Here is a 15,937-nt window from a genome sequence, read left to right on the forward strand (position 1 = left end):
GCAGGAAAAAGCCTCAATCACTCATAATACAAGTTCCGGTCCAACTAATCATATATTCCCGACTGTAAATACAGATGCACACCCAACTATTTATTAACTTATGCGACATATGGACAGCACTTTGGGTAACTTTAATACATAATTGACTCTATCAGCACATTTTGGATACAAAAATTTACACCGGTCACAACCTGGAGTCACATTAGCAACGGCTCAGGCACGAACTCGAAACGGATCGGCATTGTCAAGAGGCGGGCATTCATACTTCTTCACTTCCACTGCTGCTGCTGCTTTTCCGAATGTTGTACTTGCACAGGGGGCATGTTGCATTGATGTGCAGCCACTTATCAATGCAGGTGCAGTGGAAATGGTGCCCACAAGGGAGTTCGCGCAGCTCTGCACCGTCGTCATATGCTGAAAGGCAGATACAACACTCCTGCACAGATCAAGTGAGAAAAGGTTTCATAAAACAACAATTATGTGCCTAATACATAACACACAAAATGATTTGTGCTTCTTTCGGCTCTAACATTGGTTGGCAGCACTATAGCAATACATAGTTCATTCAAAACAAAATCAATTTAATGGGATTGCATAAATAGATATGGTGGAACATCAGTCCTATATGTTAAGATGGCATTTTAGAAAACATGTATCAGCACAACAAATAAATGGTAGATACTTGGAATCTTTGTGATGCATGAATGTTCAATGAAGACATGTAAATTAATTAAAGGCAAGCACATAGTCATTCTGCACCATCTTACTCAATAGACAACACATCAGTCATTATGAAAGAAAAATATAACTTGAGCTTGTAAAAGCTATAGTTCAAACTTCAAAAGATGTTCAATTAGCAACTCAAGCATTATTAAGGGCTAAGGTTATGTAATGATATCCAAAAAAAATCCAAGCATTAGAACTTACTGCATCTTCAGCTGCAAGCACTTTCTCAATAGGTTGATTAGTGCCGCACTCTGTCATTATTCCACCAAAAGGCCCCATGGGGTCAACATCTTGCTTTTCAGGCTCATCAGTCCGCCGAAATTTGTATCTTGGGATTTGACGAATATCATCTTCAGATGCCCCTTCCTATATTCAGTGAGATGATGTAAATGGTCATCTAAGCAAGAATTCCATGTCAACATTAACTGATTAACATGTTATATCTTATATTTCATGACAATTGAAAAGCCATACCTGATCAGACACTGCATAGAGAATTGCGATGATGCAAGGGAGGCAACAACAAACAGCAATACCAATGATACAAGCCAGAGCAACGCAGAATACAACAAAGAACACATCAAATGCCAGAAAGACTATGCAAAGCCTGCAAAGTAAGTCATACAGAAACATGTTTTACTTACAAAAATGAGATGAAAATGCTGTCAAAACGTTGTTGTTAAATTAAGAAACGTAGATACCAGTAAAGTTGAGGTGCATCCCGGATAACCTCTTCACCTCCAGCAGATATCCAGTAAAATCCAATTATCCACCATATGAAGGAGAACATCGTATTAGCAGACTCCAAGTGCTTTGCAATACTGCCAGATTAAACCAATAATAATATCATCAGGTTAAAGAAATACTGGAATTATTACATGTCTGCAACTACAACCGCTATGATTTCTGTTCTAAGAGGTCAAGAAAGCATGCTTCTCGTGATGGTGTGTGTTAATACAAGCAAAATTCATAGCATGTCAACAAAAGACCTTAGTCATGAGAAGATGGCTTATATTAATATACGCAAGCATGAGAAGCATGCCTTCTTGAATATATTCACAAATCATAACTAGAGAAACTTTTATTATTTTGATGGCCTGGGTTAAAGGAGTGATCCCAAAGTATGTTGACTTTACATGCCATAAAACAAAATAAAAAAGGATCAATCAACTCCACATGACTGAAAAAATGTGATTCATACATCAAGCATATGGGGCCACTGTCACTGTTTACTTGGTCTCTCAGAACAGAAATCATATATGAAACAATGTATCTCTTAACTGAATATCAAATTCTATGGTTTATTTCAGAATAGAAATCCAAAAACGCAGCTCCTTAGTCCATTCAGTACGATTTCTTGACCATATTAAACTTAAAAGCCATTACCAAATAGATTAGGCTTCAAAAGTCTATGGAACACTGCAACACAGCATTGATATGTAACAAGGAAACATTGTTGAGTGCTTGCTTTTTTAGACTTAATTTAGCCATTCAGGAGAGAAATATAAATATCCATTTTTTAAACTGTAAATGGATTTTGGGCCTCTTTAGGACCCAGTAACCTTGCCTTGACTCTTTAGCTACTCATTACCATTTCAAAATCTCTACTTGATATAGTATTGATGTTATCGAGATATAGTGCACCAGTATAAAGGCCTTCTAATCATAGCATCAGACCAATGAGAAACACCTGGTTCAAACTGTGATAAAACCCAAACTAAAAGAGAGAACCAGGGTGAAAATTCTAGACACATAAGACTGATCTTTAATGTAGAGGATGTTTCGTTGCCGGCCACCACACGCAACTCTGAACACGTGGCACGCCAGACCAAATTTAAGCCTATGTTTGGTTGGTCGCCACGTCGCAACAAGTTAAGCGGCCATAAGTGTTCTGCTGCAGTTTTTCTGCCACACCTATGGTGTAGGATTTCTGCGCCACAGTTTTTTGACGCCGCCGCAGGTTGTGTGTTGCGCATAGTGGCTGACAACCAAGCTCGCTCGCAATTCTCCAGTATACTAACTTCAACAAAACTAATCTGTAACTAATGGTGTGTTTGGTTTGAGGAATCACCTCATCCTAGATGAGATTGTCCATCATGAGTTGATCCTATAAAATTTAGTGGGATGACCCCATTCTTCATGGTTATACTATTTATTAGTTCGTGAGGGGTGAGGTGGTGAGGGATCAACTCATTCCATTCCACAAACCAAACAAAAAATAAGATAAGCACACTGAACATTTCCACTAAACTACACTACCACACACAAGTGCTGGTCCACTTAATAGATAGGTTGGACTTGGAACGACAATAACACGCTACATCGAGATTACTGTACACGTACTGTGCATAAGCAGCAATATAAGTCTCTTCCTAGCAGATCCATCGAATTACCTGGCGTAATCGGTGCGGCGACCACGGTGATCAAGCTCCCTGTCATCCTCATCGCTGGACGAGGACGATCCATCGCTACCCCTTTCCTCATCGGCGGGCGCTGGCCCCCCACCGCGCTGGCCGTGGCGCATCCGGTACTCGATGGCGACGCAGACCATGTGGACGACGCACTGCAGGGCGTAGCCGGCGACCCAGGTCCGGAGCGGCATGGGCGAGTCCTCGTCGCGGCTGAGCACGAGGACGACCGCGGCGACGGTGATGAAGGCGAGGTTCCAGAGCAGGTCGAGCGCCACGACGGGGCGGGAGTAGGCCCAGTCCGCCTGCCGCTCCTCGAGGTGCTCCGCCGCGGCCTCCCGCACCAGCACCGACGGCTCACGCATCGCCCGCCGCCCGCCGCGGCGCAGCAGCCGCGCCGCGCCGCGGAGGGAAGGCCGCCGGAGCGCGCCGCCTCGGCGCCGGCTCCCGCCGCCGGTGGCGCCGCCCAGCAGCGGCGCCGAGTCGAGGGGCGCGTCGGCGCGGGGGCTCGGAGAGCGGGGCGTCGCCATCGAGGGGAACCCGTGGGAGATCAGGATTCAGGAGGAAGGAAGTGGCCTCGTCTTCCAGGGGAATGGAATGGGGACGGATTTGGGGACTCTGGAGTCTTTTCTCTATTTTCTTTTTTCCCCCCCTTTTTCCTTTTTCTATTCGTTTTTTCCAATGTGATCGTGGGCCCGTGGCCGATGTGGGTTGGACCAGCTGCAAACTGGTGAGGTCAGCCGCTGGTAACTGAGTGAGACGGCGAGAGGAGACCCAAGTGAGATCATTTTGTGGTCTTATTCGTTGATTTTGCTATATCGGGATACCAGTGTAGTACAAAATATTTACAAATGCAGATTGTGAGAATATGTTGTGTACATATTGTATAAATAACTTAATAAGATCTTTTACCTCTATTTCAGAAAGATTGTTGTTCTAGCATTCAATTTATCATGATCGTCACCATTCTCACATTTTTTGGTGACCTTACCTTCTTGACCTTCATCATCATGCAATTTGTTATTTTAATTGCTCAGGGAATGTAAACAATCTAGGAGGCTTGTTTTTAAAAAAATTGTGATGAAGTAAGTGCATGTAACCACGTCAACCCCCCTCCCCCTATTTTTTTTCCAGGACAAAGATTTTTCTCAACCATGCGTGGAGTATATTGTTCTTATAAAAGATTAGAAGTGAAACAATGCCATATATCCCTTATGAAATGAGTTTAGATATCTATACTTTGTGGGTAGAGCCGTAGAGGAGTATTTAAGCCATTCCAATTTTTAAGAAACAAAGGGTTGGAAAGTTGACAAAATATTGTCATCTTGGGGCAAAAGGAAATTGTTCTATGTATAGCATTTTTTTGCTTTATAAGATTGTTTTCATATATTGTGAAATGAATTTGTATTTGAGAAAATACGAAAAGAAAAAAAACAGTTTTCCTAAATAGTTTCGTCCACGCAACCAGGGTTGACTTTGTTCTTGAATTTGACCGTGTATTTTCGCTGGGTGCCTGGGTGTACAGTGTACACCGCGCGTCCGTATTTGCTTCATCTCAGCCGTCCACCTGTCACCGGATGACCCAGGAAGGGAAACAAAACCCTCGCGCCGCAGGCACTCGCCAATTCCCCGATTTTCCCTCCACAATCGCGCGGTTTTCCCCTCCCGCCGCACAAGCGCAGCCCACCCGACCCGCGCGCCATGGCCGCCTCCTCTTCCGCCGCCGCTCCCGCCCCCGCCGACACCTACGACATCCCATGGGTGGAGAAGTACCGCCCCACCCGCGTGGCGGACGTCGTCGGCAACTCCGACGCCGTCGCCCGCCTAGAGGTCATCGCCCGCGACGGCAACATGCCAAACCTCATCCTCTCGGTAAGCGACATTTCCTCGAACACCTTGCCCGCGCGCAGCAGTGAACGGCGTAGCTTACCCCTTTTCCCCTTTCCTTTCGCGCAGGGGCCTCCGGGGACTGGGAAGACGACGAGCATCCTGGCTTTGGCCCACGAGCTGCTCGGGCCCAGCTACCGCGAGGCCGTGCTCGAGCTCAACGCCTCAGACGACAGGTTGCTGCCACCGTGACGTGATTTGGTTTTTGCAATTCGGGGCCGCCTTGGGTGGTGTGGATCGGATGCTTGATGGCCGATTCATGCTTTTGCAGGGGGCTGGATGTGGTTCGGAACAAGATCAAGATGTTTGCACAGAAGAAGGTCACTCTGCAGCCTGGGCGGCACAAGATCGTGATCTTGGATGAGGCTGACAGGTAATGCCATCCATTGAGTGGTTCTAGTCATTCCGCATGCTATGGCCTTATGGGGGTAGTCACTGAAAAAAGAGAATGTTTAGTTGGAAGCTTTTGTCTTATTTCACCATCAGTTGCTGTTTGGCTATTCTTGTGCTAGAATTTTTTTTCTTAGTTGCTACAGTTAGGAAATGGGCAAACCCTGTGGCGACTCATTTGCACTTCATTATTACGTAGAGTTCAAATAGAAGTTTGAAAGTTTTGAAGCTATATTTGCTCAAATATGTGAATGCGCATCTCTTTCTTTGAGTATTTTAGTATGCATTTAACCTCACTCTTGCTGTGTGCAGCATGACATCAGGAGCACAGCAAGCTCTGCGGCGAACAATGGAGATCTATTCCAACACCACTAGATTTGCACTTGCATGCAACACCTCATCTAAGATAATTGAACCCATTCAAAGCCGCTGTGCTATTGTCAGGTTCTCGAGGCTCTCTGACCAGGAGATCCTTGGCCGCCTAATGATTGTTGTGGCAGCTGAGAAGGTAATGTTTGGGTGCTACTTCGGTCCAAAATAGGTTTCATACTGAGAACTCATGGGATCAACCTTGTAAACATTGGCCACCACCACTAATACACAAAGTATTTTGGTTTGTCACAAAGATGATATTAGTAAATGTATCATCGAAAGTACTAACCATTAGAAAATGTATTGATCGAACATGTGGAATGTAGATGGTCCTAGTGTTCTAAATGAAAGTAAAAGAGAACATATACGGTAAGTCTTGAGCTGTAAGGGCCTACCAATGAATGTTATGGCCTTAGTTGCATTAGCTAGACCATCATACTTATAGTTTTGACTTTTGAGAGATACTTTACTGTCCCTGGTCGTGGTATTTATGTGAACTTTAATATAGCTTTATCACTTGTTGCAGCTTAAGAGAGCCACTTGATTTTGTCCTACATATGTTTATGCTTCATTTGTGCAACTGTGAAGATATGCCCATGCCCTATCCTATATTAATAAGAATTGTAGTTGATATTGTTAAAAATGCTTTAAGAAGTCATTTCACAGTTCAGTGTCAAGTTACAGAACTGATAGTAAATAGCAGCAGTTTTCGAATTTCATTTCCAACATCACATGAAGCTATCCATGTGTGTGCTAAAAGGGTACTGCATCAGTGTATCGTTTTCTTCTTGTTCTTGGAAAATTCTGAATTGATGGTTCCAGTACCAACAAACTTTAGTGCCTATGTGTAACTCAACAGTCTTTGTTGATCTTGTAAAGCATTGCTTCTGATATGATATTTGATCTGAAAATTTTGCTGAATCCTAATATCATTTCAAATAAATTATGTAGGACATATGTTGTTTGATACTTGAGTGTGTGCCTGTGCCAGATAGAAATGCATGCTTTCTTTGCAATAATTAGAAGGGGGGAAAGATCTGATCCATGATATGTATATTGTGACATCAGATGTATCGAAGCTTCAAAATAAGCACAACTACCCTCCTTTATTAGATTTCACACTATAAAGATCATAGATGTCAACCTCCTTCAGTTAAAGTGTCTGTAACATAGCATACAGAGTGTGGTTTGTGATCATATGAGACTGCAAACCAACAAATGGTCCTGTAACTGGATGGTCAAAACTCAAAAACAAAACAAGACTGGATATGCTCAGCTATTCCATCAGAGTAAAATCAACACATTGGCCTGCTAGATTGAATGACTGATAGACAAATATATAGGTTTACTTAATGTATGCAAGTTAAATAGTTTGTAATTTCTTGTTCAAACTCAGTTGATCATGGAGACACTGGAGTTGTTTAGTTGATGCTCTCTTTGCCTGAATTCATAACTTAGACAGTGAAGCTGGGGTTTGTCCCTACTGTTCACGTGTTTCTTTCTGTGAATTATCCTGAACCATCAGTCCAGGTCCAGGCTCCGGACTTAATTTCATTTACTTCTATTTATTGTACAATCAGGTTCCTTATGTGCCAGATGGGCTTGAAGCTATCATATTTACTGCTGATGGTGACATGAGACAAGCTCTGAACAACCTGCAAGCTACATTTAGTGGGTTCCGCTTTGTTAATCAAGAAAATGTGTTCAAGGTTGGTATTCAACTTATCCTGTTCTGCATGTTCAATATAACTTCGGTTGATATAACACTGTACTGATCCCAGGTATGCGACCAACCACATCCCTTGCATGTCAAGAACATGGTGAAAAATGTGCTTGATGGAAAGTTTGATGAGGCCTGCTCTGCACTGAAGCAACTTTATGATTTGGGATACTCTCCTACTGACATTATTACTACTCTCTTCCGTGTTGTCAAGAACTATGACATGGCTGAATATCTGAAGCTGGAAATGCTGAAGGTGAATTCACAACCTTGTAACTTTTTTCTTAAAGGAAACCGGTAGAATGGATCTATCTCCTGCTGTGTTACAGGATTGGGTCTTACAAAGATGCAGTTGATTTCTCCTCTGTTGAAAAAACATATTCTTTTTATTTGAACAGGAAACAGGATTTGCACACATGAGAATCTGCGATGGTGTTGGGTCATTCCTTCAGCTTTCTGGCCTTCTGGCCAAGTTTGCTCTGGTGAGGGAAACTGCAAAAGCACCCTGAACTCGTCATGTTTCCAGATGATAATAGCTTATGTCGAGCTGTGCTGACACAGGAACTTAGTTATTTCAGTTAACACTACTGGCATGGATGTCTTAGTGACTACAGCCGTCATGTATCTCAGTCTGTAAGATAGTACCTTATGAAGTAAACAACTATCGTGTCTATCCAGTGTGACACATCGAGCTGAGGTGTGGTAACCATCCTTATTCGTACAGATTGTTTGATGTTGTTCCAAACGCCAGCTGCGTTTGAAACTGCATTGCCCTGTCTTGGAACCCCTTTCGGGTGTTTTTACGATCTCATGGGCTCTGCTGTGATGCTAGTACTCAAGTAGGCAGGCCATGAAAGGCAGCATTATGGAGGGAACTACAATTGCTAGCGGATCGTATAGTTTGTCAAACCTGTTTTTTCCCCCAACTGGTTTTTCGAAACCAAATGTGCAGAATTACATGTTATATACTAGTAAACCGCATAACATTCCTGTCCTTCAAGACCTACACAATGTAGGATGATTTTGTTTGTGGTCCAGATGAAGGTCCTATGACAGTCTATATGCAAGTTCAGTCGCTAGGAGTCGGTGCGCTTGACAGGACCATCATACTCAAGGCAGTAGCTCGTGGGCTCAATGCCAACGAGTATGGTGAATGGGCCAAGCTCTGCAAGTCTGCATCTCCAATCTCTATTCGTGTTTGGTTCTACAAGATCTACTTAGAGCTATAACCATATCATATCACGTTGGCTTCTTTTCGAAGTCAGGGTGGCATAGATTTCTCTCATGCCCATCGCCTTGAGAGCTATACTGCTGTGTGCTGTCCCATAAGGCCATAACGATCTCTTTGGCGTAAAGTCGTCGAGACTTGCAAACCTGAGACACTACGGTTCCAAAATGTATCGAACCTGAGACACGGTCCCAAAATGTATCGATTTCCATCATCAAAACAGGAAATTTGTTTCAAACACGTCCATAAACCACTGTTTCTTTAACTACTATTTCCATATAAATAGTGATCCGAGTCTCAACCATACAATGCTGCATTTGTCAGACATTGACTGAGCTCGCGACTATCAGACTATAACTAGCAGAAACATAAAGCGGGGGCTCTGACATCTACCGTAACAAAAACCAACTTGATACCAAAAACCCTGAGCCAGCCAACAAAAAACATAGATGACTCCAGACTCCCTAGAACCAACTCTGATACTGTCCTACTGAAGTTTCCAAAACGCAAAATGCTTCCACTGCCACCACTGAGAACAGCGGCAGGGAGAGGCCGAGTCAATACCCGAACCACCACCATTGCTCTGTGCTGCGGATCGCCCCGTCGATCCGTACCACCTAGCAAAGGTCAATGATGTTTCGCGCGGTTCGTTCTTGACTCAGGCTGGTCACCAGATGCTCCCTCCAGGCCAAAAGTCTCCTGCTCCCAAGTTCAGACCTCGCAGTGAAGCGCTGCCTTGATCTTCTCGATGGTACAGGAGATGAGGCTGTAAACAGTGTCTACTGACTCCATGGTGAGCTTTGCGGTCGGCTGGCTGTTGACAAGGATCTGGAATGCAACGGTGAGCAGCGCTCCGCTTGTCTTGTGCCCAACTCCACCAGTGCAAGACCTGCCAGGCAGAATGGCGAAACCTGATGGCAAGAGTGCCACATTAGTCGAGTCCCCTCCACCCATCACAAGCTGCATTGCCGGGAAGTCCACTGGGGCATAGACAACCATCGCACCAGATTTGTCGGTGCACGTCTCTTGAAGAATCAAGATGCTGTTCAGGTGCGCGTTTGTATGCTGTAAACATAATGCAAGCCATTATGGTTAAAAACAATTATAACATTGATAGAAACAGGAAGATCAGATAAAATTCTACTGTACTTTGAGGTTATCCACAACTCACATACAAACTGATAAAATCAATGAAGATTATCTTGCATAAGTGCAGGTGAATTGCACTATTTATTTGGAAACAAGTATATATATGTTAATCCTCCTAGTGATATTACTTAGAGATGGCTAGTTAAGATCATTGCTTCAGAGCCTAAGTTTAAGTTTCATCATCTTCAGCATTTAGCACTACTACATATGGCCATATCTACACACTCGGTTCTTTTTCTTCTTCTTTTTTCAAGGACATGTCTACACATTCTGTTATTGAAGAACTAACGAACAAGCATGACAAACATTGAAAGTGCGATCAGGAAGTATGTGCCACAGGATATACTCACATCAGCTCTCAGTAGAGTTACAGAGTTGCCATCCAGTTGCCCCTTGGCAATGCGTACAATCTGCTGCATAGGGCCGCCGTTACTGAGGATGTCCCATTCAGCACGCAGCCCCTCGTTGCGAAGGAAGTTGAAGAGCCGCTCAGGTGTCACAGGCATCCAGACTGCTGTGGCGGCACTGAGCACCACACCTGGTGGCACACCAGGTTCATCCACACTATTTCGTACCATGACACGAACATCTTTCCGCATGCTGCCTGTTAAGCCATCCAGTTTGCTCCATTCTGCAGATGATCCACTCACCCCTGCACCGAAGTTCTCCATCATCCTATGTGCCAACTTCAACAAGCTCCGTTTCCCTTCCAGCGGAACCGCTGCGGAAAGAGTGAAAGGTTTACCATTTCATTTCTAGGATGCAGCACAAGCAAGGAATCCTATACAGATCTTATGTGTTGTGAAATTTTCTAGACCTGATGAGTCATGCTCTGGCACTGCAACTGATGACATCAGGATAGCCAAGCACTCGCACTGGCGTTGCAGTGTTGCAAGCCACCGCCCTGCACCAAAGGCGAGGCCAGAGCACAGAAGAGGCTGGTAGAGCTGGTGCACGGATGCCTCATGGTATTCTGTATGCTCAACCCATGTGACCTACAGTATAAATGCAACTTCTGTTAGCACAATAAACCATGTTTTGACAGAGCCCAATAAACCATGTTTTGACTTTTGACTTACAGTAGGCTACAAGTATGATGTTGGCCAGGGTTTACAACATGAAAGGGACCCCATGGATGTGTTTGACTATAATGGCTACCTTGAAATGCTAAACTATTTTCGGGCCCCATGGCCCCAACTTCTACTGATGCTTACATTGTAATAAATCACAGGAGTATACATTGACACGGTGTTCTAAAGGAAACACATTACTCACATTTCAACAAGAGAAGAATTATGAAAAGAAGAAAAGCTGAATCCAAAACAACACAAATGAAATAAGAACATAAGGAAACATGATATCTTGCATAGGGTGACAGGCATCTCAAATTTGATAAGGAACAGCCGATCTTTCTGCATGTGGTCTGGTCACAAGCTCTGACATCATTCTGATCAGGATATTTTAATTATCAACTCCTAACAATATGCTGAAATAATGGCCAAATGCAATGCAAAAGTACCTCTATATGCTTTATAAAAGCAGGGAATATCCTTTATCGAAAAAAAAGTAATGCAAAAGTATATTCTTCATGAAACCCTGAAAACATGCAACTACCACCCGTTATAAGCTTATCAGTTCATGTTGATATGATGTGATTTGAGATCACGAGAATTTGATGGAACAAAAATGCTTCTATGAAATGGCATTTTTATCAGTAATGAATTTGATGGAATTCTCCTCGTTCCAAGTTAAAACAATTGAAAAACAACCACTCATCTACGGAAAGATGTGTATTTCAGATTCCAGATTAGACAAAGCTCAGATGTGAAACCTGAGGAAATGACTTTTCTTCATTGGGTTAAACAATAAAATAACTGGTCAAAATTTCTACGAGGAGAAGCATGGATTAAACTGCAGACAATAAGTTACCCAAGGGCCCCAATCCCAGGAGTAGAAGTATCTGATCCCCTTGGATGGAGCTCCTGACTAAACAAAAGCAAGGTAGCATGCTTGGGTAGAAGTGCTAGATCTAGAAAATCAGTTAATTAATCTGAAATCAATTCTTTAAACCCTTCCCCGCTGACCAATCCATTAATATTGGGTGGTGCGCTCCTAACAACGATTAATTTATTGGGGACATGAGCCTACCCATGACTTGCGAACACTATATCGCATGACTATCAGCGCGCAATAAACTAACAAATAACACTTGGAACACTACCAAACAACACTAAGTATTCTGTTCAATAGTGTCGTGGTGGACATGGAGAATTGGATTCAATGATGATCCTTATGATTATCATGAGCAGAGTAGAAAATTTCAGCAACTACTGGTTATTTGGAGAAGTGCCAAAGTCATATTGATATACTGGGCCATGACATTGGAAATTAGGAACTTCCAGAATCGATGATAAGCATGACGACATTGCAAGGATTTGATAGATAACTAAACGTAAAGCTGCCTGAAGTCTTCAAAGAACAAGAAGAGGTAAAGAATTGCTATGATGTACCTTGCAGCCATTGGGGATCTCTTGCACCACACAACCTGAAGGCAGCCTGCGGCAATTCATGTTTGTAACTAGGCACTGATCCCTCTCCAGTCCATCAATGGAAACATCCACTACAGCCCACACACCCTCAGCAAGCTGATTGCAGAACCTAAGAAATGTCACCTCCCTTCTAGGGACAAGAGGTGAAAGCACTTGTAGCTCTGCCTGCATCTGTAGAAAAATGGCACAGAAAACGTGCAGATGTTATGCTTAACCACAGGAACAGGATGTTATGAACAATCCAAACTAGAGACCATTCAACACTCACAAGCAGCAATGCACCATCTCTGCTTCCCACAGCCCCAGCTGAGATTTCCTCAATAGTCGATGCCTTGGCAACAATGCAAGAGAACATGTCGGACCACCGTACCTGTGGCAACAATTCAAGGAACCATGTGAGTTCAAATATACACGCAATAACAAAACGAAGGAGCATTGTGGCATGAACAGAACCTCATCCATGAAGAACTCCACAAGAGCAGCGCTGTCAATGGCGACAATGCCAGACTCCCTTGAGGCCTCAGACACAAACCCAATAGGCTTCAGCCCAACGCATGGCGAGAATGTCTTCGAGTACTCTTTCCAGTTCAGCGTCTCCATGGTCGGTGAGCCAGGTGAGGAAACACTTGGAACCCACAGGGGCTCATTCATCTGCGCCATCTTGACAAGCTCATCCATGGCCCTCATCGCAAGCTGAACGAACATGGACTTGTCAATACTAGTCATCGCTGATGGTGCGGTCACCATGGGCGTGATCACCGTGCCCATTTGGCTGGACACGCTGCCAGCAAGCTCGGAGATCGTCGAGACAGGCATTGTGCTTGGTGGCACAGACCCAACACAAGTGACTGCAAGGTCCAGTGACGAGCCTGGCATGGGATGAAGCTGCTGCACGGGCGCCAGCGCCATGGTAGAAATGGGCTTGCCGATGAACTTGGCCGTGAGGGCGCAGACTCGGGTGAGCTCGTCCCTGAGCCTCGCGTTCTCGAGGCGCAGGTGGTGCTCCTCCAGTGACATGTCCCCGAGCAAAGCTGGGCCGCCACAGCCACCGCACACCGTGTCCCTCATGGCCCCCCGGATGGACAGGTTCTCGGCGCGCAGCTTGTCATTCTCCTGCTTCAGCAGCGCGTTCTCGTGCCTCTCCATTTGGTTCTTCCAAGTCCAGCGCCATGCAAAAGCGAAAGCCGTGTCAACACAAAACGGCGCGAAGCAACGCGCGTGCCCACAAGAGAGCTGGGGTTTGGCCGGCCACTTACCTTCATCTGCGTGCGGCGGTTCTGGAACCAGAACTTGACCTGCCGTGGCTCCAGGCCCAGGCGCTTGCTCAGCTCGGCGCGCTGCTTCTCGTCCGGGTGGGGGCACTCCTTGAACACCCTGCGGCACAACCATCCACGCATTAGCACAGGCGCACGCAACGCAAGCGGAAAAGAATGCGACGAATCGGGGCGGTCGGGGGCGCTCACGCTTCGAGTTGGTGGATCTGCTGCGGCGTGTGGCGGTGGTACCGCTTCTTGCGCTTGCGCGGGTTCGCGGCCTCGCCGTCCTCGTCGTCGTCCTCGCCGCCGCCGCAAACCAAGACGACGTCGATGTGGTCGCCGATTGGCGACCGGCTGCCGTCGTCCGCCTCCGGCGCGTCCTTCGCGTTCCCGCCGCCGTGGGCCACCGAACCCGCCCGCTCGCCGCTCCCGCCGCGGCGGCGCCCGGCGTCGGCCTGCAACCACGAAACACGCGCGCATTCCCGAATCACTCGACGGAATCCCACACCGCGCGAGCATAAAAAGAACGCGAAGCGGACGCCGCGCAGGCCGGCGCGCATGTAGGAGTAGTACGTACCACGGCGAGGGGGAGGGCCGGCGACGACGCGAAGACGCCGTACGGGGGGTACGGCGCGCCGGCCGCGTCCCCGGCACCGCCGAGGAGATCGCCGAAGCTCATGCCCTCCAGCTCCACCTCGTCGTCGCCCTTTCCTTCCTTCCCCTCTGGCGTCGGGGCACGGGAGGAGAAGCGGGAGCCAGGCGAGAAGCAGGAAGGTCAGGAGGAGCAGCAGCAGGAGCAGTGCTTCCCTCGGTCCCTGGCAGCCTTCCCCTTTTCTACTCCCGAAAAGGTCTACCTTGCCGTGCCTGGATCCGCCCCTCTAGTCTCCCCGCACACACATCGCGCACAGGTCGCAGCACTGGGCCGGCAAAAGACTTCCAGTTCCTTCTCTCTCCTCTCCTCCTGTCTCCCTCACTCTCACTCACTAAACCTCGCCTGGTATGGGAACACTAATGACGGATCAAAGTTCAAAACCCCGAGCAACACCGCGTGGAAAAAGGGTTCAAGCGGCGACGATGTGACTGACGGGTCTGCAGCTTAAGCTGCCAGGTGTGCAAAGGGAGTCAAACTGTCGAAGCAAGCAAACAGCCAAGCACGCGAACTGTCCATTCCTGGGGAAGGAATGTGTAGGGTAGCGGGGTGGGTGTGGTGTGGACGCGCACGGGCGGGGGACGCGCCGGTCAAAGGGGCGGGGGGTTTTGTTGGCTTGCGCTTGCATGGCACTCGCGTTTGGCACGGGTCCTGCCGGGGGCGGCTGGGGGCTGGCCCGGCACGGGTTACGCGCGGCGGACGCGATCGGCCCGCCGATCCGGCGGTCCCGGCCGGCCTGGCGGGCTGCGGCTTCGTGGTCCGTGCTCTGGGCGCGGCGGCCTGTTGCGTATCCGCCGCGTCTCCGACCCCCCAGGCTTTCTGCCGTGCTTTCTCGCTCGCCGCGCGGCTCGGCTCCTTGTTTGTTTCTGCGCGGAGGGGACACGGCGGGGTCAAACCGGAAAGGGGGCGGCAGTGTGGTTGGTTTGGGTTGGGCATGGCCGCATGGGTGGCTCCGTGGCTGGCTAGCTGCTGTGCCTGTGCGGCGGCCTGACGGTGCGAGCGAGGCGAGGGCGGGCGTGGGGTCACGTGCCTGCGGGGAAGGAAGAGCGGCGTGGGCCGTGTGGATGAGATCCGACGGATGGGACTCGGTTCGGTGTGTAGGCACCGGGAGAGCGGGGACGTGACCTGCACATCATAAATGCGGTGCTGGGCGGGGGTAGTAGTAGCCGAGGCGTGCGGCGTGCGGTGGCGCCGTAGCGGTGGGGAGGGGCGATGAGCTGACTAGCTGAGTGACGGGGCTGGGCTGGTGACATCCCGTGGTGACGCGTGCGGAATGGGGAGCGCCCAACTGCGAGGACAGGCCGGCATGGCCGTGCTGGTCCTGCTTGCCTGGGTGGTGGGTGCTACTGTTGCCTAGAGTTTTTGTTCATGCACAAGCGAGGCAGGAAGCAGCAGCTGTCTGTCTCCTGCGGTCCTGCCCGCCCTCTTCACTCTTCAGCCTGCCTCACGATCACGGCCTCACGTGCAGTTGGCGCCATAAAAATGATAAAATCGCCCCTCTGCACACCATTTCGGCATTTCCCATTCTGCGTATATTTTACTTTTCGCCGTGTCGTCGACGTCGAGAACAGCGGTAACCGTAAGCTAAGGGGTCGTCGACGTC

The 15,937-nt window shown here is 47.4% G+C and overlaps 3 protein-coding genes across 4 annotated transcripts; 1 reads left to right on the top strand and 2 right to left on the bottom strand.

Moving 5' to 3' along the window:
• Positions 1 to 3: 3 nt before the first annotated feature.
• Positions 4 to 3,736, bottom strand: LOC117865777 (E3 ubiquitin-protein ligase At1g63170). Its single transcript, XM_034750016.2, has 5 exons — positions 3,120 to 3,736; positions 1,428 to 1,547; positions 1,201 to 1,333; positions 928 to 1,092; positions 4 to 436 (listed from the first exon to the last, which is right to left on the bottom strand). The coding sequence occupies exons 1-5, from the start codon at positions 3,662 to 3,664 to the stop codon at positions 260 to 262; spliced, it is 1,140 nt and encodes a 379-aa protein (XP_034605907.1). The 5' UTR covers positions 3,665 to 3,736; the 3' UTR covers positions 4 to 259.
• Positions 3,737 to 4,755: 1,019 nt separating this feature from the next.
• LOC117862588 (replication factor C subunit 4) lies at positions 4,756 to 8,212 on the top strand. The gene is made up of 7 exons (XM_034746084.2): positions 4,756 to 5,006; positions 5,091 to 5,197; positions 5,293 to 5,394; positions 5,724 to 5,919; positions 7,364 to 7,492; positions 7,565 to 7,759; positions 7,902 to 8,212. The coding sequence occupies exons 1-7, from the start codon at positions 4,836 to 4,838 to the stop codon at positions 8,010 to 8,012; spliced, it is 1,011 nt and encodes a 336-aa protein (XP_034601975.1). The 5' UTR covers positions 4,756 to 4,835; the 3' UTR covers positions 8,013 to 8,212.
• Positions 8,213 to 8,958: 746 nt separating this feature from the next.
• Positions 8,959 to 14,815, bottom strand: LOC117862589 (homeobox-leucine zipper protein ROC4). Of its 2 annotated transcripts, XM_034746086.2 has the most exons (9): positions 14,263 to 14,815; positions 13,893 to 14,140; positions 13,686 to 13,803; positions 12,883 to 13,581; positions 12,698 to 12,799; positions 12,391 to 12,600; positions 10,698 to 10,875; positions 10,231 to 10,601; positions 8,959 to 9,796 (listed from the first exon to the last, which is right to left on the bottom strand). In XM_034746086.2, the coding sequence occupies exons 1-9, from the start codon at positions 14,362 to 14,364 to the stop codon at positions 9,443 to 9,445; spliced, it is 2,382 nt and encodes a 793-aa protein (XP_034601977.1). In that variant the 5' UTR covers positions 14,365 to 14,815; the 3' UTR covers positions 8,959 to 9,442. The 2 variants fall into 2 exon arrangements, with proteins under 2 accessions (XP_034601977.1, XP_072150928.1); XM_072294827.1 differs by lacking the exon at positions 14,263 to 14,815 and having other exon boundaries at positions 13,893 to 14,256.
• Positions 14,816 to 15,937: the final 1,122 nt, after the last annotated feature.

The sequence above is a fragment of the Setaria viridis genome, chromosome 7 (genome assembly GCF_005286985.2).
Source record: "Setaria viridis chromosome 7, Setaria_viridis_v4.0, whole genome shotgun sequence".
Classification (NCBI taxonomy): Eukaryota; Viridiplantae; Streptophyta; class Magnoliopsida; order Poales; family Poaceae; genus Setaria; species Setaria viridis.

Excerpts from the sequence above, each read along its gene's own strand:
- LOC117862589 (XM_072294827.1), bottom strand. The coding sequence starts at position 14,245 with ATGCGCGCCGGCCTGCGCGGCGTCCGCTTCGCGTTCTTTTTATGCTCG. Across the intron at positions 13,804-13,892 it reads CAGATCCACCAACTCGAAGC|GGTGTTCAAGGAGTGCCCCC; the intron begins GTGAGCGCCCCC and ends GTTGTGCCGCAG. Across the intron at positions 12,601-12,697 it reads GAGATGGTGCATTGCTGCTT|ATGCAGGCAGAGCTACAAGT; the intron begins GTGAGTGTTGAA and ends ATTTTTCTACAG.
- LOC117862588 (XM_034746084.2), top strand. The coding sequence starts at position 4,836 with ATGGCCGCCTCCTCTTCCGCCGCCGCTCCCGCCCCCGCCGACACCTAC. Across the intron at positions 5,198-5,292 it reads CTCAACGCCTCAGACGACAG|GGGGCTGGATGTGGTTCGGA; the intron begins GTTGCTGCCACC and ends ATGCTTTTGCAG. Across the intron at positions 5,920-7,363 it reads TTGTTGTGGCAGCTGAGAAG|GTTCCTTATGTGCCAGATGG; the intron begins GTAATGTTTGGG and ends TTGTACAATCAG.
- LOC117865777 (XM_034750016.2), bottom strand. The coding sequence starts at position 3,664 with ATGGCGACGCCCCGCTCTCCGAGCCCCCGCGCCGACGCGCCCCTCGAC. Across the intron at positions 1,548-3,119 it reads CGCCGCACCGATTACGCCAG|TATTGCAAAGCACTTGGAGT; the intron begins GTAATTCGATGG and ends TTAATCTGGCAG. Across the intron at positions 1,334-1,427 it reads GATGCACCTCAACTTTACTG|GCTTTGCATAGTCTTTCTGG; the intron begins GTATCTACGTTT and ends CTTACTTTGCAG.